The 22,071-nt window shown below is 41.2% G+C and overlaps 1 protein-coding gene across 1 annotated transcript in view; it reads left to right on the top strand.

The window, feature by feature from the left end:
• Positions 1 to 22,071, top strand: part of WNK2 (WNK lysine deficient protein kinase 2) — a 114,283-nt gene that overhangs the window by 91,617 nt on the left and 595 nt on the right. The window contains exons 21-27 of the mRNA XM_074151380.1: positions 238 to 293; positions 371 to 1,056; positions 2,257 to 2,471; positions 4,349 to 4,567; positions 5,501 to 5,599; positions 11,247 to 11,291; positions 12,836 to 13,089. Coding sequence (XP_074007481.1) covers positions 238 to 293; positions 371 to 1,056; positions 2,257 to 2,471; positions 4,349 to 4,567; positions 5,501 to 5,599; positions 11,247 to 11,291; positions 12,836 to 13,089 — 1,574 coding nt within the window. The remainder of the gene's footprint in view (positions 1 to 237; positions 294 to 370; positions 1,057 to 2,256; positions 2,472 to 4,348; positions 4,568 to 5,500; positions 5,600 to 11,246; positions 11,292 to 12,835; positions 13,090 to 22,071) is intronic.

The raw sequence follows: 22,071 nt of genomic DNA, 5'->3' as shown, positions 1-22,071 counted from the left end.
GCTCCTATTATTTGAATTCTCCAAATCAATAGATTGAAGAGAGTGCCTACCTGCAGATACTTTATATTGTCGTTGATACTGCCTCCTGCATTACAGATCCTCTATTACAAAGACTGGATATTTCAATTGTTCTTCAGTGCTATCACACTTCAGTTTATTGCAATAAACATGCTGGGTTTTATTATACTAAAGCATTCCAGAAATTAATATTTATTTTTTTTCCAACTTGTAAAACAGGTTCAGCTGCAAGCATCACTTTAGCTCCTGCTGCTGCAGCAAAAGGCCTCCTTCAGGTAACCAGAAACTAGGAGCGGTTTTATACTGCACTGTTACAGCTACTTCCAAAATTAATCTCCATTATTTTCTCCAGGTTGCACCTACATCATCAGGCATAACTAAACAGATGGAAACTTCTAAAAGGAGCGAGAAGGCAAAGACTATGACTTCGTCTGCACACACAGATAATATAACACAGATATCTACAGCAGATGGGGTGATAAATAACCTTCAAAGGGATGATTCTCTAGACTCTGGTTCCTATGGAGAACAGGCTGAAACTCATGATAGCGGTACACCAGCCAAAACTATTGGCAGGTTTTCAGTAATCAGCACGCAAGATGAATTAACTTTAACAGCGCCACACTGCTTAAGGTTCTCAGCACCCCCAGATGTCTATTTGGATGAGCTCCCTTCCAGCCCTGACCTGAAGACAGCGGTGCGACGGGTGCAGACAGCCTCTTCTGTCGACGTCCTCTGTGACCAGGGTTCGAGCGATTCTGCCGATGAGCCTTTCCATCGGCAGCCGGTGGCTGCTGCCCAGCTCTCCCCCCCGAGCAGTAGCGCAGCCACTGACTTAATTAAAAAAGCAGCTGCTTTTCTGCAAAGATCTGGCAAAGCGAGCTCGCCAGGCCTCGACTCACCTAACGGGCAAGGAACAAAAATTCCCACCATCAACATAACGTCTTTCCACTCGCAGTCTTCGTACATGAGCAGCGACAATGACTCGGAATTTGAAGATGCGGATATGAAGAAAGAATTGCAGAACCTGAGAGAAAAGTATGTCAGGTTTTCAAACAATGCTAGGGAAGCTTGTATTAAGATACCAAGGCAGTGTCTCTGCATAGGATGAGCCAATGTGTGGTTTTCATAGCTGTAATGAGTTCTGGGCAAATTAGGCATCGCTAGGACCTTCCCCCAAATGTCATACTGCATCCTTTTATGCATCACTTTATTTGTCAATTCCATTTAGAAGAATAATTCAATAATAACTCTTTTAAACCCAAAGACATTTCTGCTGCGATGTCCAGTTTCCTTACGGAAAAGCTTACGTTGATATGGTAGCAAACGAGCGCTTGTGGTGTATGTGATAGGAGGTTCCCACTTGAATGCTACTTAAGGCAGCATAAAAATAATCTGGATGCCTGCGTAGACAGCTGCTGCAGTGTTCTCTTGGTGTCCTGCTCTGCAGGGGTGATTGAGACTATCAGCTCTACAGACCCATTGCCATTCCCAGGCTCACTTTTATGGTAGATAACCAAGTATCCGTTAGGCAGGTAAGACCCTGGCTCTGCCTCCCATTGGGTCACTCATAAAGTCATGGGTCCAGTCTCGGCTGGGTGGGCCTGGCAGGAGTCCATCATGCTGCCAGTCCTGAGAGCTAACTTCTTTAAATTTGAATATTTTCTTTCTTTCCTGGCAGGTAAAAAATAGTATTAGATGCTAGTTTAACCAAATGTTAAATTTTATCTTAAGGTATAATGGTTTTACTGAATACATATGATGCATCTTTTTAAATGAGTAATACCTTTAAATTGACTTTATGGCATGATGAAATCTGCATTATAAATAAGGTAATGATTCATGTGCTAATGGTGTTTTTATGGGAAGCAGTTTTGCTTTTCTTCATGTTGAACTCCTTCAAACTGATGTACGTGCCTTGGGACTTAACTCTTTTGAAAAAAAAATTCGAAGAGAGAAATTCTGGAATAGTTTGGAGTTCTTGTCAGATCTCATGTCAAAATCAGTTGGTTTTACTGAGGATGTTGAATTTTGTTGAATATTATAAGTGAATATTTGAGAAGTCAGTCACCCCATTTGCCAGGTAGATTGTTATAACTTCACATGCTTCTGGATGAGCAGTTGATTGTTTTATAACCAAAGACTATTTTGTTTCTTTTTTTATAACTAATTATGCCATCAAGATGTGGTGCTTTATCAAATACATTGCTAGCAGAGTTCTTTATTTTTTATGTTTAGGCATATGAAAGAAATTGCTGAACTTCAGACTCAACAGAAGAATGAGATAGAGGCACTGTATATTCGGTTAGGGAAGCCCCTTCCTCCCAACCTGGGGTTCCTTCACTCAGCCCCACCAAGCAGCCGTCGCCGAAGAACCAGCAAAAATAAATTGAAAGGTGGAAAACTATTAAACCCTTTGGTCCAGCAGCTCAGGAGTGGAACGTCAGGCACAAGTAAGTACACTCAGTTGTCAGTTGTGGTTCTGGTGTGTAATTGCATGGCCTGCAGGAGAGGCACTCAATTTTTATTGTTTTCAATACTATGACTCAAGTTTGCGTACTGCGAAATGGTTTTGAAGTGGGGTTTCCTTTGGGACAGGCTTATTACAGCTGCCCAGTGCTGAACCATGTGTCCCTTCTCTACATCGGTTACAATGCTTGGCAGAGAAACGATATTCCACTTCCATTTGGAACACAGCCTGGTTACATTTTCTCATCCTTTCTCCAAATGCAACTTATTGATGTTTGTCATCACTCACTTCTTTGGTGCTGTTATCCTCTATAGATTATGTGCTGTATCTTGTTGCTGTTGTTTATTTTTTCCTACAAGGTACCATATAAATAAGATTGGGTTGCATTTGCTCCCCCAAAGGATGGGAAGTAAAAACAGTTGTAAAACTGTGATGGATGCTTTGACCGTCTGAAGTAGTTTGAGATTTTTCATACAGTCGTACAGTCTTTAGTCATCATCTCTTTGGAAAGTATAAAGATATAATTCAACTGGGAAATGTTGATATACCCCAGTACCTATTTCTTCAGCAAAATGTAGAAAAGAATATGAATAATTTTTCTTCAACTTATAGCTCATGCTGTTATTTAGAGGAGCAGCAGCACTTCCAGCATTAACCCTGTATTTCAAATCTGGTAGCTCCTGTTTTCAAGGTCACTGCATCATACGTCCACTTCAAATTTCATTGCATCAATCTTAATTATAGATAGAGTGTTTGGGAGGATTTTGCTTTTAATTATGGATTTCAACTGAGATAGGAAAGCAAATATATTCAGAAGCAAGATGTTCTGTAATCCATCTTGCATCTCAGTATTCTTGCCTTCGGGAACTGAAGCAATTCTCAGTGCTTTTTACCTCTGTAGTTGCTGCTTGGCTGATGTGCAGAGGTTTTACTTCCTTTCCTTGTGATGAGATGCTCTGAATGTCTGTTATCCCTGGTCCATTCATTTTTCAGTTTATTCTTGGGTTCTCGCTAGCCATTTCTCGCTCTGTCTATTCACAAAACCCACATCTGTCTCCACTCGTGGATCTTGGCTCTCGTATCGGTGTGTTACCCTCATCCAAGGAATTTAAGCTTATTTCTGCATAAAATGCCCCAATTTGTCTTTTTTTTTTTTTTTTCCTGTCACCTTCAGTTAGAGAACAGAAATCTGCTCAGTCAGACTGCTCCTTGGGTGCATGCCTGCCTTCATGCATTTCTTCTTCTGTGTTATTTTCCAGTCTTTGAGGCACTGCGTACAGTTCATGTTATCTTTGAGAAAACCTGTATTTGTGCCTGAGTCTTCTCATCCTTGACTATGTAGGTTACTCATTTTTTGGCCTTCCTAGGCCCTTTCTTGGGGATAAAGGACAGGCATTTTCTAGTACGGTTACTGACATAATTGTCATTTCCACTGTTACATGCTTTTGCTGATAAATCCTTGTAACAAATGATTACAAATGTATTCTCGTGGTAAAGCCTCTTTACCTGCATGTAGATAGATATATAGACACAGGTATTTATATATAGACATGTATGTATCTATATACAGATAGCTATAAATAAAAAGTTCCTTATGTCTTTGCAGCAACTCTTTATTTCTCTCCATTTGCTTACTTTCACCTTTCATGTTTGGGAGCAAATCTGCATGTTCTGCTCAGTCGTCCCGTGCGTTCATCCTCCTACTTAGGCCCTTCTTGCAGCTCTCACTTAATCTCAGCAGTGCTCCTTGCAAGGTCCTGGCTCCAGCCTTTCTGAAAAATGCAGAAAAGAGTAAAAATCAAACCTTCTCCCTAAGCTTCTTGTTGCTGTTGCATGTGTTTTGCTTGTTTGCTCTTTCAGGTAATCTTTCAGACTCTAAAGACTCACCCCACAAAGAAACATCTAAAGCTCAGCCTGGATCTCCTGAAGCAGCAGCAGCAGTAACCTCCCCTGCCCTGGCCACCTTTGGGAAGGCTGTTCAGACGCAGCAGCCGTGCTCTGTCAAAGCCTCCTTGTCTTCTGACATCTGCTCCGGCTTAGGCCCCGAAGGAGGAGAAGCCAACGCAAGCTCTGGCCAAGGTGATTTTTTTCGTACCGGCTGTTCGGCATGTCTTCCAGCACATGCTAAAATTAGTTTGCTTCCCTTATGCTTGAACTTTTTTAGGAGTGGATTTCACTTCTAGTGATATAGGAACAGGAACCTTTGGCAATCCAGACTGCTGGCTTACCTTTTAAAAAGATCGTTGCGTTATTGTCAGAAGAACAAAAGTAAAGTACCTTAGCAAGTGTTAAAACACTCAAGAAGGCATGCTAATTTTTAGGAAGGAAATACCTTTTATTTTTGCCAGCACTGGCTTTATATTGACACCTTGTCTGGAGTCTGCCTTACAGATTTCTGAGGAAAAAGAAAGGAAAACAAAAAAGGTATAGAAGGATAGGAGATTGTTTCCCATTGTTTGTTTTGGGCTGTTTTTTAGCCCCTTGATACTGGTAGACCCAGAGTTCCTCATTCTAAACGGCCAAACCGTCTTGAGCATGACGGGGGGGGAAAAAAAGAAAAGAAAAAAAAAACAAAACCAAACCAAAACCAGAGAACCAAGTTTTGTTTCCTTTATCTAAGGGGTGAACTTTGTGCATGATTTTGGAGTCCCAGCTAAATGACTGTGGATTGGCTGTGTTCCCCAGTCCCCACCTCTGGTACTTCTGTGTATTGCACACCTCTAGGCTTTGACTGATCTTGTTGCCATGCATATTGGAAGTTATAATGATGATTAAAATACCTTCCTCTCATTGCACATCCTGCCAAACTAATCTACAAAATATCTGTTCTCTTCTGCTGTTATTGCATCCTTTGTGTATGGTCAATGAACTTACTCCTCTTTGGCAAAGTTAAAATGGAGATGTGGATGTTTAACTAACAAAACTGATTTGACTGATGGTATAGGACATCTGATCACAGCTACTTGTACTTTATAAGTGTCTTTGTTTTCTTCCCTTTATATTCATTTGCAGGCTGGACGGTTTTCCACCAAACGTCTGAGAGAGTGACCTATAAATCTAGTAGCAAACCTCGTACCAGATTCCTCAGTGGACCTGTGTCTTTGTCCATCTGTTTGTATTTGTTCTTTTGTATTTTATCACAGTCCATCTTTCTTTTACCCCCTTTTTCCAATTCCATATTTTATATCTCTAATATGTTTGGCAGGATGCCCCTTTTTCTGAACCATCTTTTCTTTCTTTTTATCTTTCTTTTAAGTAATCATCATGAACACACCTTATTTATATTAATTTTTCATATGAAAGCTTTTTTTGCACTGCTTTTGGCTCGTGCCTGGGCACCAAAAGCATGTGTGGAAGATCTCATCATTTATTATATAGCCTTATGGTAAATTTTACCCTGGACTTATCAAAGCTTTTGTACTTTTTGTGATTTATGTTGAAGTAATTTTATTTGCAATGTGGCAAATATACATGTCTGCTGTCCCGGTTCCAGCGACAACAAAAAGAAATCCATCCTTCTGTAGACGAATGGTCTCTTTCACACATGTTTGGACTATGAAGACATGCATGTAGCAAGCTGATACAATACTAGAAGGTCACTGGAGGGTATAACTTCCATACAAGGGCTGTATTAACACGATACACAGTACTGTTTATATCCACTCTATTTTCTTTAATTTTTTTCCCCGCTCTTTGCATGTGGAAATGCTGAGACAATAGTGCTCCAGCTAGTTCTTTCAAAACCTGTTTTCTAGGTGGGCTTTTCCCCGTGCATTCACTTTAATTACTTTAAGTGAGCAATTTTTTATATACTCAGAAGCAGCAGGAAGATCTGGTTACTCCAAGGGAGAGTACCATCAACTTTTTTTGTGTAAACTGATCTGGCTGAAGCACTTTACTCAGTTTATTTTCTTATGACCTTATGTGACCTCAGAGATGAAGTCAATTAGCAGTTCATCAAATCATAAATAAGTAAAAAGCAATATCAGATTTTCAGATGATACTTTGAAATGGATTGCTAGGATCCAGTACGTTTTGTTTCAAATAATTGTGCACCTGCTATTTGTACTCTATTTGTATGACTTCTAAAGTAATTGGCAATTCAACCAAATGATATCAAGCTATTTAATTAAAAAATTAAGACCTTTTTACCCAATCATACACGCTGCTCTTTAGGCAAACAGATTTTGCTTGTACAATAAAGATATGTTGTGCTGAACAGGTACTATAGGCCACTTACATATAACATTAGAAAGGGTAATAATGTTCTTGAGAAAATGTTTGGTTAACGAAATGTTCATTTACATTAATATCAGATCTGCCATTGGAGTTCGACATTGCTCATCATTATCCAAGTGGTACAGATCAAAGGCACAAGACCACTCAAATACACTCCTCCTAATTTTATGAATAAACAATATTTTTAAAAATAATCTTGATTTTTTTTTTTTGAAGTCCCTAAAAATCCAAGCACCCAGGTTGTTGGAAACTGCCGTTTCCTGCTCAGCATTGTGCATTTATTATCATGCAAGTTTTCAGTGACTATTGAAGTCATGAGACAATTTTGCATTCAGAGATTTTTTTTCTGAGACCCTGAGGGGCATTCTCGGTTCACAAATTTTCCCATTTGGTATTATAAGGGACACAGTAGTTTCTTCTTCTGCACATGTAATTCCCAGAAGTCGTTTCATTAATCTTTCACAGAATTACTATTCAGTAGGATGCAAAAATACCTGGATATGGCAAATAAAAACCAGCATATTAAAAATGTTTGGGTGCATGGATATTGTGAATGAAACCGAGGGAATATGTAAATCCTTCAAATCATGAAGTTTCCCGATGCTTAAATAACTCGGCACGACTAATTGCTTTCTGTTCTCAGCCCATATGTTCTCTTCTCGGATTCTTCTGGGCGCAGCGTTCGGGGAGGAGGTTTGCACTCCCTGGTTTCTGAGTCATACCAGGAGATGGACTGAGTTTCAGGCACTTAACCCTGACACATCCATCCGAAGTCACCGCTGCTCGGAGAGCGCAGCATAGTTACCAATACTCTCCGTCACTTGAGTTGCTAGGCATTTTTCCACAGCTGAAGGACTGGTAGGTTTTGATGGCTTACGAGCTTATTTTAGCTTATTTTTGCAGTGAATCCAACAGGTTGGTAGTGTGTGTGTGATGGGATGAAGATGGGGCTGCCTGCAACCCTATGGTTCCCCAAGGGGCAACTGGAGCTGGGACTGCTTCTGGAAGGATGGCTTACATCAAGCCAGTATCTAGAGCAGCTGTGACCATGGACCTCAGGAAAAATAGTGCTAGATGATGATGATGATGATGATGGGAATGCCATCTGGCTCGTGCTCCTTCCCCTCTGGAAGGCACGTGCATTGACCCAGCATGGAGGCAAAGCCAAGCATTTGGACTAGGTGCTAAGCATGTTTGGCATCTTTGCTGCGTGCTTAAGCAAGGAGAGCGAGTGCTGGGCTGGGATGGGGCAGTCCAGCGCAGGCAGCTTGGCCAGGCAGGTCGGGGTCCTGGTGCTGTTCCCCAAGTCGAGGTGTCCCTGGGATTTTTTTGTTGTTGTTGTTTGAGAGCTGTTGGGAAAAGTTGTGCTGGATTTACAGCCTTCAGAGGGCTGGAGCCCTTCTGCTGGGAGGACAGGCTGAGAGAGTTGGGGGGGTTCAGCCTGGAGAAGAGAAGGCTCCGGGGAGACCTTAGAGCCTCTTCCAGTCCCTAAAGGGGCTCCAGGAAAGCTGGGGAGGGACTCTGGACCAGGGAGCAGAGCCATAGGATGAGGGGGAAGGGTTTGACACTGAAAGAGGGGAGATTGAGATGAGATGTGGGGAAGAACTTCTTTGCTGTGAGGGTGGTGAGAGCCTGGCCCAGGTTGCCCAGAGAAGCTGTGGCTGCCCCATCCCTGGAGGGGTTCAAGGCCAGGTTGGAGGGGGCTTTGAGCAACCTGGTCTGGTGGGAGGTGTCCCTGCCCAGGGCAGGGGGTGGCACTGGATGGGCTTTAAGGTCCCTTCCAACTCTAATCATTCCATGATGATTCTATGATTTTCAGAAATGCTCTGAATCTCTACATTTGATTAAGGAAAAACAGCCCTTTGGGGAGCTTGGATACTCCAGTGCAAGGCCTGTTCTGTATTAGCAAACAAATTAGCAGCACACTTTTAAAAACAAATGTTCACATGCATTAAATGTAGTTTTACCAAATATCTTGCCCTGGTTACGAACTTGAACGCTTTCACAGTGTTCTCCCAGAACAGCTTTTTGATCTGTTCCCCATGTCCAACAGTCAATTTTCCTTTGCGCTTTTCCTGGAATAAAGTATTTTTGATGGGCTTCACCATAGTTTTAGCCTGAATTCCTTCCTGGGTTAAATTGCTAGGACATCTTAGGAAAGAGTTTGTGCTGATTGTAAGTGGAATTTTCAAAAGCTCCATTTGGTTTAGGATTGTAATCTTGTGTAAAGCAATTTTTGTCAGGTCTGTAGTAATTAATATATTGTATGTGCATATGTGATTATGGAAATGGTCGAAGAATTTATTGCCATTTCAATTTTGTTTTAGCTTTCAAGCTTTTTGGCAGCTGTTAGAGTGCAAATATGGGACAGTGGATTTCTTCTGTCCTGCATGATATAATAGCTACTTAATTTCTCAGATAAGAAATCTACAATTGGAGGTAAAACACTCTGCTGAACCTTTGCAGGCTTAGATTAAATATTAATTATGATTCATCTCCTTAACTTTAGAGCTATTAAACACCTTGATTTTAGAAGTAATACAATTAATCTGGTGAAATTAGGTTTACCAACTGCATTTTTAGTTGAATTTGAATTTAAAACCAATTGTAGCCAACGATTGTCAGTCCCTGCTTCAGGCAATATCACCGCTTCGATAGTTTCTCATCTCCAAACAACGTGCTGAGTGACAGAGTTTGGAAGAAACAGCTCTCTTTTTGGTGATTGATTCTCCTGTAATATTTTCCTGAATGTTGGCTCCGCTCCCGTGGGTGTTTTGTGAATCTGTCCAGTATCACTGTTCTCTGTCGCTTCCCCACACGTAAGGGGGCCCCAGGTTTGATTTGGCACCCGAGGTGCAGAGAAACTTGTGACTGGGTTTTCAGGAAGCCGAGGGGTTGGTGATTAAACTTTTTGACATGCATTTGAGCACGTACTGTAGTCAGCTGCCTGCTTTTATTTTTTGCAGGCAATTGCTTTTCATTTGCATACATATTATGCCAAATATTACCTATTGCTACATGCAGCATAGTTAAGAAAATAGCATTCTAGTATTACTGCCACTGACGTTTCCATAATGGGAGTTGCTAGCTAACTTTGAGGGAGGCAGGGTAAGGTATATCTGAGGGAAAAGAGAGGGAAAATATTAAAAATACAACGCAGATTGTTGAGTTGTGAATGTGACCTGTATTTTGTTATCTAGGCTTTGAGATGAGAAACTAAACTCGGTCATGCTTGCATAAGACTTTACTGTAGTCCTGTCCTTCGGATTTTCCTGGAATAGAAAGCTCATTGAACTACATGAAAATATACGAAAATCTTTCTGAGCAATCCTCCTCTTCCTCCTCATGCCACCCATATCAAAACACAAACATTTCTTCTCCCTCTTTTCTTTACTTTCTATTCCTCAGTCTCTGACTGACATCTCTCCTTTCTCCTTTGAAGACTCATTCAGACCCGGACCGGGAATCTCTGAGTTTAAAGCTGCATTTCTGGCACAGTAACATAAAATACCAACACCAGTTTGCTGTAGAGGAAAACCACATCCATCCCGTGTCTTGCTTTTTGCCTCACACTCTGATTTTGCTCATGTTTTCAAGTGCTTCTTCACAATAAACTTACCATGCCCCATGTCAGATATCCATCTCCTCCCATCCCATAATGATACTCTTCTTACCAAGTCCAAAATACCTTTCAGGAAATTTGGCACTCAAATAGAAACGGTGCTTATGTCTGGCAAGATCTGACAGTGAAGTAGGGTTCTCAGTACACTTCTGGCACTCTATCTGTCCAACAGAATATGTAAAATCATGATGAAGGATGTAACAAGATAATAATGAAAGAACCGCATAGCTTGGTTAAATGAAAACTCAGCTGCTCTGCTGCCTTATTTTTCTGCGCTTGGACAAGGCATAAGGGAAACTCATTCACGGTTACTTTCAATTGAAGTTCAGAGTCTCACATTTAGACACAAATCCTACTAATAAAGTATTTGGAAACAATTGGCCTCAGACCTGCAGAACAATGTATCTTTTTGGACTTGTAAAACAGGACTTTTAGGGTTGTTTTACAGCTTGTCTCTGCAGCCAGACTAGCTTGACTTGTTCCTGAAAGCATTTTTGGCCTCCTATCACAAACTGAATTGACATCATTTCCTGCATAAATAGAGTAGGAATCAAAACCTCCTATTAGGAAGCCAAGGCAATTTGGAAAAAAATAAAAATTTAAAAAAAAAAAAACAAAACAAAACAAAAACACAACCAAATGCATCTTTAAGTCACGAGACCTTGCTTTTGGCATGCGATTGTACTTTCCAAAGCTTCTGAATGGCTGCACATTAAGAAAGGTTTGAACTGTCCAGTTATTTAGACTTCCTTTATTCACCTGAACTGCTGACTTTGTCTGTCCTTTCTTGCATAATAACTACTTTTTGATTGCTTAAAAGTACAGAAGCTTGTCCGTCAGATTTGTTGTGTTTAGTCTTACCTAATTCTGTATGTCTTGTATTGTTTTACCTTGTAGGGTCCACCTTGAAACGACTATGTCTAGGCAAAGATCACAGTAGTAGTAACTATCCCATTTTTGTTTCTCAGTATTTCCTTCATGGCATGGGATGTTTTTTGCTTTTTTTATTATTATTTTTTACTAAAAGCTAGTTGTTTAATGAATAGAGCTGATGCACTTATACTGATATGAAATTAGACTGTATAAATTGTGATACTTTCATAATAATGCATGTGCTGTGATGTCTTGGGAACCACGCATGCTGCAAGAGAGTTGTGGTATTCTTTGTGTGTGAGACTGTGCACGCATGCGGCAAGAAAACTGGATTCAGTGTTTGTCTTTCTGAAATACACACCTTTATATGACTGCAGTTCTCTGCTGGAGGAATTTATAGCTTAAAACGATCTCACTCCTGTTGGGCTGCATGAAATATTAAACACGAATTGAAGAGCTTTCCTGTCAAAATACTTATTTTTCTCACTGGTCCCTTTCCCCCAAGCAAAGGAAAAGGAAATGAACAGTATTCACTTAGTTGTGTTGCAGGTTGAATGCATGATTATTTAAAGGTTATTAACGTATTTTATATAACCATAGGACTAATTAGTTTACTCTGTTTCATTGGCTGGTAACTGATTAACAGAAAAAAGAAGACTGAATGTTCATGTTTGCTTATATAATAATTTTACAATTCTATGAACATTTTGCTTGGAGAGATGGTCTTTATTTCAAATCTTTAGCTATATCAAATATGTTAGCTGAAAAGTTAATTTGTATTTTCTGCTTAGGTCAAATTCAGGCACCTTCAGTTGCTGTTCCCTGCTGATCTTGCTGTGTCAGACTTGTAGTTACCAACACATAAAAAGGACAGCTTTGGGGTTTTTTTCCCTAGTTCTTCTAGAAATAAGTGAACATGTAAAATTAAATCTCTTTCAATACTCCTTCTGTCTGCTTTTATCTATACCAAAAGTTCTGTACCTATATCTTTGTCTCAAAAACTCACACACCCACTATGTCCTCCTCTCTCCTCTTTCTTCTGTACATTCATGGTCCTGATGGTGTTTTTTCCCAAAAAAATATGCAGATGGCAGAGTAAATGGTCCTAACATCATGGAGAGAGATTGTAGGTTCCTGGAGCCTTTGAGGCCAGCCCTACTTGTAACCTATATAATATTTATGATTTTCCAAGAGGACAGTAAACTTATGCAAGTAAAATAAATGGTAAATTCATTTTTTTAAATGTATGCAGTTTTAGCAAGTAATACATCCTGCCTCCCACTCTCTCGTGGTAGTCTCCTCTAAAGAGACTTTGTAAGCTTTACGATGTCAGTGTTCCTGGGACTGCCTTCGTTTCTTCTGAGTCATTAATTTCACCTAGAGAGAAGTTGTGGGCGCAACAGCTAGTGGCTGAGGTAACATAATGTGATAGAAAATATGGACGCATTGCACTTGGACCATTTCTTTAAGCAAAGGTGTTCTGTAGAAAAGGGGGGGGAGGGTTAAAAGTCCAAAAAGCCACTGTTTGAACTACAGTAGATGAGAAACTGTTTGAGCAGCAAAGTGGTGACGCAGAGATGCCATTGTCAACTTCTTTGTGTGTGATTTTCCAGGATCCTCCACAAACAGTCTCGTAACGTGTCCTGAGCCCCTCCCGCAATCAACCCTGCAGGTTCAGGCGAACAACAGTAACAACAAGAAGGGGACGTTCACAGATGATCTTCACAAGCTGGTTGACCAGTGGACAAGCAAAACTGTTGGAGCTGCACAGACAAAACCTTCTTTAAACCAACTGAAGCAGAACCAAAAAAGGCAAGACATGGAGCCAAAGGCTAATCCCATGCAAACACAGAATGAGACATGTGGAGTAAGTGGCACTCCTTGAAGAACGTACCTTTTGCTATGTGTCTAAAAGCCTTTGCAGAACTCAGATTTGGAGGACAACATAGACTAAAATTACTTCAGATAGATGCTTCCTATAAATGTCCATCTCTTTTCATTAAGTACTAGACCGGATTTTTTTTAAAATTGTCTTTTGAAACAATCTTGAGGGATATATGGGCTGCAATATATATATATAACATATATATTTTTAAATTGCAAATTGCTTATTAACAGCAATATACAGCAATACTCATTAACCATACGTTGCTCAACTGAAGTTTTAACTATTCCTAGAATTTTCTTCTTTTTGATGTTTAATATTAATCTTCCTTAGGCAGAACAGAGGCTGGGCTGGTGGCGTGGTGGTAGCGAGCCTTTAGCAGGTACTGTGCTGAGATAGGAGACGGCTGGATGAGTTTCTGACCCGTGCTTCTTGTACTGAGCATCTTTGAGGCGCTCAGCTTGATGAAAATACTACCTTCAGAAATGCTGTGAAAGTAAACTACAACAAACTTGAAATTGGAAGTGCCCCCATTCATCCCCTCTTATTTTCAGTAGCAGGAAAAAAACATTGCGGTGTGCATTTGTGTCCGCATTCAGTGCTTGTTTTCATGGCTGAGTGACAATATGAAGGCAGGTACAAAAGTGAATGAAGATGTATCCAGAATCTCAGTTTACCATTCTGTCCCACCCTGGTCTGGGTTTCCAGACCCTCTTCCTCCTCCTTACGGTAGGATGATTCTTAGACTAATAATTTTTGCTGGTTTCGTTTTTTTGGAAGACTGGAAATTGAGCCAAGGTAGAGGAAAATAAATTAGTTTTAAAAGCAAAGAAACAGTGAAAACAAAACCAGTGAGGACTGCTTTGTAATTTCTTAAAAGCAAAATAACTGGGTCTGGATAGTAAACCATTCCAAAAGCCTTTTTGGAATGTTGAAAGGAAAAGAAACTTATGTGCAGCAGTGGCAGCTCTGTAGTTGTTTGGGAGGTGAGACCTGCCTGGGCAGGAACGGTGCTAACACATCTGCTTTGGTACCTGCTGGTCTCGGAGTTAGTAGGGTCCCAGACTTCACAGGGAAAAAAAATCTGTGCAAATTTATGAAGCAATTTTATGTCAGCCCGTAGTTGCCATAGGTGAGCAAATACCAGAGAGTAAATCACCCTTCTGCGTAGTGATGGTTTAACCAGTATAAACCCATTCTGGAGTAACAGCAACATCTGCTTAAGGTCCCCATTAGTCTCACAAAATGAATCGAGGAGGTGCCAGTAAACAAAAACTGAAGATTTCTAGAAAGTGATGGTAAAGACACCAATTTTTTTTCGGTTAAGTCACTTCCTACTCTCTTTTGATGTGCTGTTTGGAGGTTGATGCCTTTTCCCTGAGACTCCTGCAGCAGTTTGAAGTATTCGGTGGGGATGTTCTGCCCACTTACAACTCTTGAAAAGATAGTGGTTGTTCTGCTTATTTAAATCACGTGTTAACATTGATTTAGGGTTAATTCTACCTTTTGCAGTCTTGATGTCTCTGTTTCAAAGCTTGTGGAGATACCAGAATATCACTGCAAGAGAAACAAGAATGTCCCTGTCTTAATACACTCATTTTTAGAGGGTTTATGTCTTTCTAGAACATGGCAGTTGTTCCGGGGAATTAGCAAGGACAATTGAAGTCTTTTAGAGATAATTTACCAAGAGCTCAGAGAGTTTGGGGTTCCCTGCTCTCATTTCACATTATTTCCTTGTTGCTTGGAAGAGTGGCAGTCAGTTGGAGACCTTGCAAGCCCCACACAGTTTTATCCATAGAGTCTTTGTAGTGCAGGTTGCAGAAGACACGCAAAGGTAGGTGGCAAATGGTTATTGTTGGGGTGTGTTTGGCCATGAAGCCATGAAGGTGGCACTGCATGCTGGAGACAACAGAAAACAAGGCAGTGGGTATGATTCAAAACACTTTTACAACAGTACAAGGGCTGTTTTGGGAGTTGGGCGTCATTCTGCTGATTGTACCTTTTGAATTTCACCCTATAGGGGAACCTGAAGTGAAGGGAGGAGAGGGCTTCATGATGTTGGGAGAAAAATAGCCCAAAGAGGAGGAAGGAAAGTGTGTGATAGGACCCATAACGTCAGTTCTTGGAGCTATGAGTTACGTGGGGAGATGTTATACCTGTGCTGAATCACCGTCGAGCCCACCTTTTAAAATGGTATTGAAAAGACAAAAAGAACTCAGGAAATCACAATAAGGATGGAAAAAATAGCATAATGACAGGGAGCATATAAAGCTCAGGCTGTACTTGTTCGGTCCATCTGTTAACACCATCTTTTCGTCATCTTTTTCATCAAATACAAAAATGCCTTTGCAAGAAAAGAATAAGGAGCACTAAACAGATTTCCAGCCCATCAGAGAAAGTTATAAGTTATAATAAGGTTTTATGTTGGAAATAAAAACTAGATAAATTGGGAATGTAGTGATTCTTATCCCTTCTTTTTTTTCTTTTTTTTTTTTTCAAGTGGAACAAACTAGCAGGAAACCGTTAGGGCAGGTTGTCTCGTATCTTCAAACTGGCTGTTTTGTTTTAGGAGAAGCTCATGTTGGTCCTGTGTGATGATGGGAAATGAGGGGCAGGAGGGAGGCAGTTTTCATACCTTCACTTCTAAATTTTCTCTGGAGGCTATTGGGCAGAAAGATGTCTCCTTGAAGAGTTTTTAAACGGCAGTGGGAGTGATATGAGTTGTCCCATGGTGCTCGGTTGGTTATGGGTCCCCTGGAATTGGCACCACACAGAGCTTTTGTACGTGACACAGAGGCCATGTAGGCGATGAGCATCCTCCTGGGGTGAAAGTGTAGGGCTTCTGTTATACAAGGTGTGGCAAAGAAGGCATCAAAGCAAATGCCTCCCCTATACTCTGTATTCTTTTTTTTTTTTTTTCAACCTCTTAGGCCAAAGGAAAATTGCAACATATCCTTATTGGTTAGGGCTAGAGTTTTTGTTTGGTTTTTTTTAATGTATTACTTTCTCTTATTGTCCACCCACTGTTATTAATATACAGGATAGTTGTGGCCGATTTCAAGTCTTCTCTTTCACCCTGGAAACAGAGGACTGGCTTTCTGAGTTACCCTTTATCTTGTGTTTGCTGTGTGTGAATACAACGTATTATTGGTACCTTTTTTTTAACTAAGTGAAAGCTACTCTTTAAGGTTGGAGATCAACTCAGATGAGAAATTGGTGGTGTGTCTAATAAGAGTTAGTGGTTTTATTTTCTTCCTCTTTATCATCAGAAGCGTAGAAAGCAATACGGTAATTGGGATGCAAAGGAAGACTTTAAATTCTGCTTTGTTTCTGTAGAAGTTACCCAGAGGTTTGGCTGCAGATCCTGGTTGGTGCATATTAGAAGTTTGTGGGGGAACCTTCAGGCATCCAGTTGTGTCACAGGAGCACTGAAATGTTCCTTTTCAAATGTTTTATTTAAACATGGAAATGCACGTGTAATAGGGTATACTAGGAAGAGCTGACGTCAAACTGCCTAATGATAGTTATTTCTCTTGTGCTCATCTGTGTTGAAGACATGATGAAATAACCCTTTTTTACAGGTGATTGTGGTTACCACTGGTCAAGGAGTATGCCTAGGAGCGTGAGCTGCCTTATGTGTGAAGAGTACTGAATATTGTGTAGTGAAAGGTATATTTTGAAGATGCCTGGGAATAAAAGGGCTTACCAAAAATCTGTTTTCTATTCTTCATGCTCTTACATAGCTCCGTGGGTTTTAAAGAAAAAACTATTACACACATTCCACGTCCATGATAGGGTTGTTTCTGCAAGTCTGTGTCAGTCAGTGACGTGTGCTGGGGCTTAGGCACCGTCAGTAATAGCTGCATATCTGTTTGCATTTGGTACATCTTGATTTTAATGAGCTGGCTGCCCAGGAAGCAGGCTTTCTGCAGATAGCCACAGACACGAAAATGGAGCACAAGGACTGTTAACACTTTTTACTGTGTCTTCCATCTCCATTGGATTGGAAGAGTAATAAGAAATAGGATGAATCTATGTGCGAAGCTATTCAACATCGCCTTCTCAGTCTGAATGTCAGAATAGCTTTCCAGGAACCTGGAAGAGCCCAAACACAAATCTTCAGTAGCACCTAATAACTTTGGGTTTTCAGCAAACTGGAAAAGGGTGATAAAAAAGATGTATTAGCGTCCTTGCCCTGCTTGTGTTGGCAGCCAGCTCTAACCCTGTCCTGTGATTCAGAGGGTTTTATTTCAGTGGTAGTTGGACCATACAGAAATAACACAGTAATGCTAATAACGTAGCCATCAAAATGTAGCTGGAAGAAAAATGATCTAAAACCTGCATTTTTAGAATGGGTTGTGATTGTTATGGTCAGCTTTCACAGCAGAATTACCTGGTTTCATCTCTTCTAATGTAAAAACGTAAGTATTTATAGCGTTTATAATAAGTCCAGCACAACTATTAGCTTTATACTTTCACAGTACTGTAGCTTTGAATATTACTATAGTGGCACTTTAGATCTTGCTTGGTAAGGCATGATGACACGGCAGAGAATTAAAAAAAGAAGTCCAAAGAACAGATTTTTTTTTTCCACATAGCTTTGGTCCAGTGGGCTTTGTTTCATTTTTGTGTATGTTTTTGTTTATGTTCTTCTTTGTGTATATATTATTCATGTTTTATAATAAGTATGTGTGATTATTTGGGGGAACAGGAATAAATGGCAGCAAGGGAAAGATGGGCAGCAAAAGGCAGGCATTTGGGGAAGCGGGAGCGAGAGGTGTCTCTTACCCCACAGGGACTTGTAGCAGCCCTCGGAGCAGAGGTTTGTTAGGGCAGGGAGAGCTTGGCGAGTGCAGGAGAGGAGGCAGTGTGAGCGGAGGGACAGATGCAGCAGGCTGAGATGTGGCTGTAGGTGTTTGTTCACTAAGTATATTCCTCCTATAGAGGAGGCTAATTGAGGTGCAGAGGGAAAGAGGAAGGGGGGAATTTCACATCCTTCCCATATAACATAGAATGCATTTTAGGATGTCAACCCAGTCTCTCTTAAAAAAAAATAAAAATCCCTCTTAAATATCTTATATCTCTAGCAGACAGACTTTTTTACGTGGTAATGACAGACATAAATTTTGCAGTCCATTTGTTAAATTCATGAAGTTTGAGGCTATGTCTACTTTATCAGCCTGCTTAAGGCCAGGGCAGCTGACTTTGCTAGGCTCTAGGCAGGCAGCAGAACAGACAGAAGTAAATTAATGTTGTAATATTAAAAACGAAGTAATGCCATCGGTAGTTGGCAAGGTCAGTCTCATTCCTCATTGCTGGTGTTGCATCATCTAAAGTTGAATTAAGAAGGGAAAAGGCGACTTCTGCTTTACACTCCTGCAGGAAGATTGGAGTATTTTAAATAAGCCCCAAACACTTGTCCTGTGTGACTGCAGGCTATGGTTATAAAGGGCTTTGGTTTTTTCAGTGATCTCTAAACGTCAGTTGCTTCAGCTGGAGATGGGAATCAGTACCATTACTTTGCAATTCCCAAGACAACTTCAGTACAAAAGAAACGATTTTCACCCATATCTTCAGGCTCTGGGTAGACCACCAAAGCCCAGAAGATGCGCTGGAAGCTGAAGCCTTGTCACTACTAGGGTACAGTGTGCTGGAATTGATGCACGTTTTGGAATTGACGGCTTGTGCCAGAACTGGCACCTTCTGAACAAACTGGCAAAAATGACAAGATAATAGCTAAGAGGAGAGGTCACCTGGGCAAGCAGGGACCTGCCAGTAACAAATGTGTCCTTTGAGCCCTGAATTTGGCCAGCTTGTGAGTGACAGGAGAGCTTACGGGCTTGCAGCTTCACTGGGGAGCTTCAACCCCCCCGGCAAGTGTAGGGCTTGTGCTCAGGAGTGAAGTAGCCTTACGGGTGACGAGGCTTCTGGCCGTGCCATGCATCTCAGGGGCTTCCTTTGGTCTACCTCCGTTAAAATACCAGCCTGATTGATTGAACTGCTGGGCTGGTTCTATTTACAGCCATGACTTTGACCCTAGTGTAGGTATACGCCTTGTCCATCACCACCTGATTTTTGTCCATCACCACCTGATTTTTTCACCATCACCTTCAGATTTTGTGAACAAAGTGACTTGTAGCCTCATGGGTCTCCGAGGGCGGGGAAATCCATAGCTCCTTGTGCTGTTTTGAGGACTGTTTTGGTGTGTGTTGGGTTTTGATATTTCAGTTGGCCCCTATATGCAGGAAGAAATGGGTTGTTTCAGCCTCTGTTGGTGTTGGCTTGTAATAGCTCATTAAAAGATGATGGTCAAAAAATGGCTTTGACTGAGATACTTCCATTCAGGAGAAGGCATAAGAGCTAGATGTCTTGTTGCCTCTTAAAGTGTGTGTTTTGCTCCCTTGAATTGTGCGATGAAGGTAGAGGAAGCAACCTTAAATCATTAACGTGCTTTTGTCACGACATTAACAGGTTTTAATAAGTAGGTGTAATGTTTGGGTTTGGAGCATGATGTTATTTCATTCCCGGTTGCACATGTGCAGCCTTAAATACAGCTGCTGCGTTACTGAGGAATTTAGCTGGGAACAAAGAAGATCAGGTAGAGGTAGACTCTTCAGCATCTTAAAAAGAACTGAAAATAAGCTTTTTCAAATTAGAATTTTTAAATAGGGCCACTTGCTAAAATGCCACCTTACATTTTCAGTGCTACTGTATAACCTATTGCTTGTGTAAGAAATTACATATTTTGGTTGGAGGAACCTAATGAAATTCAACAAGGGCAAGTGCAGGGTGCTGCACCTGGGGAGGAATAACCCCCTGCACCAGTACAGGTTGGGGCTGACCTGCTGGAGAGCAGCTCTGAGGAGAAAGACCTGGAAGTCCTGGTGGACAACAGGAAGACCATGAGCCAACAATGTGCCCTTGTGGCCAAGAAGGCCAATGGCATCCTGGGGTGCATCAAGAAGAGTGTGACCAGCAGCTCGAGGGAGGTTATCCTCCCCCTCTACTCTGCCCTGGTGAGGCCCCATCTGGAGCACTGGGTCCAGTTCTGGGCTCCCCAGTTCAAGAAGGACAGGGAACTGCTGGAGAGGGGACAGCAGAGGGCTACAAAGATGATGAGGGGCCTGGAGCATCTCTCATACGAGGAAAGGCTGAGGGACTTGGGTCTTTTTAGTCTGGAGAAGAGAAGGCTGAGGGGGGAATCTAATCAACGTCTATAAATACTTAAAGGGAGGGTGTCAAGAGGGTGGGGCCAGTCTTTTTGCAGTGTTGTCCAGGGATAGGACAAGAGGAAATGGGCACAAACTTGAACATAAGAAGTTCCATCTAAACATGAGGAACTTCTTTCCTATGAGGGTGGCAGAGCCCTGGAACAGGTTGCCCGGGGAGGTGGTGGAGTCTCCTTCTCTGGAGACATTCAAACCCGCCTGGACACGTTCCTGTGCAACCTGCTCTGGGTGGACCTGCTTTGGCAGGGGTGTTGGACTGGATGATCTCCAGAGGTCCCTTCACACCCCATATCATTCTGTGGTTCTGTGATTCTGTTAGGTGTGTTTATAGGCCTCATCCACTCACAGTTGTAGAGATTGGTGGAAACCATAATTTTCAGGATATTAAAACATGGGTCTAATAATAAGTTAAAGAAGTCTTCAGGTCTTAAAAATACGTCCTCAGTTCCTCTGTTTATTGTTCTTTGGTTTCTGCAGTAAATTTTGGTGGATTTTTATACATTAATGATTGTAAGTTTATGATACCGAAGCAGCTATTTCTCTTAGTTCGATGTTCACTGTCAGATTCAGATTAGAACTGGAGACAATGAAGTGAGGAAGGATGTCAGATATTTCTATATTTTTGTAAAATTGGCTTTGGAGCACAGGTTAATGCCCCAGATCCCAGAGTGACATTGCCATTTTTGCTTTTAATGGAGAAGAGATGCAAAAATCAGAAACACAGAGAAAGCATTGCATGCAGTCTTATATATATATTCATTTTTTTTCCACTGAAATTTCACCTTCATACCAATTTTATCAATTTAATGTGAAATATCAAATTAACAGGAGATTCCCAGACTTAAATAATACCCTTGATTTCTTATGCTGTGAATAGGTGCTGGCTTGTCGGGATCCCCAGCAGGTAGTTGTAAATTCTGTGAAATGAAAAATGTAACAAGAGGCTGCAAACCCCATCCGCAGCGAGAACGGGCGGCATTTGGGTAACGATTGTTTCCCTGGCATCGCGCACGATGGAGCGTATAATTTGGGAAGCTCTGCCATCCCAGTTTTTAGGAAGGAGAGCTCTGTCTCTGCCCCTCGCGTGCAAAACCTGAATAATTGAAGTGGAGCTTAATAGAATTTCAGAAAAATAGCCAGAATCGGTTCCAGCAGCGCCCAAGGCGGGAGCAGCTCCTGCTGTGTCCTTGCTGGTTTACCTCGCCTGATCCCACCACTGCCGATATTGAACCGCTGTGGAAAATCTCTTCCCCTTCTTCAGTACCCTTGGCTCAGTGAGGCCCAATGACCCAGTGCAAAGAGCGTTTTACAGAAATAAGTGCTAGAATTTTTAAAACCTGTTCTGAGGAAGGCTGTAATAATTAGCTATTTTCATAAATTTGGGCGTTGGGTTTTGGTTGTGGGGTTTTTTTCATTTGGGGTTTGGGTTTTTTTGCAAGATTTGGGTTTGGTTTTTTTTTTTCAAGATTTGTTTTGGGATTTTTTGGCAAGACTTGGGGTATTTTTTAATTATTTGGTTTAATTCTGCATTTAGTTTAATTTATTTACTGTTATGCGCAAGACCAAGTGTAAAAGGTACTTGGGTTACTTTGAACATTTGAAGTTTTTCATGGCTTTTTTTTTTGGCGTTCAGCTCTCACCTGTTCAGCAATGCTTCCTGCCTCCTTAAATAGTAAGATCATATTCGGACAGCTTGCCCCTCCTCCCTGTATCACCCTTCCCTATCAATTTCCAA

Source organism: Numenius arquata, chromosome 8 (genome assembly GCF_964106895.1).
Source record: "Numenius arquata chromosome 8, bNumArq3.hap1.1, whole genome shotgun sequence".
Taxonomy (NCBI): domain Eukaryota; kingdom Metazoa; phylum Chordata; class Aves; order Charadriiformes; family Scolopacidae; genus Numenius; species Numenius arquata.
The sequence above is the reverse complement of the archived record's forward strand: the minus strand, read 5'-3'. Positions and strand labels throughout refer to the sequence as shown.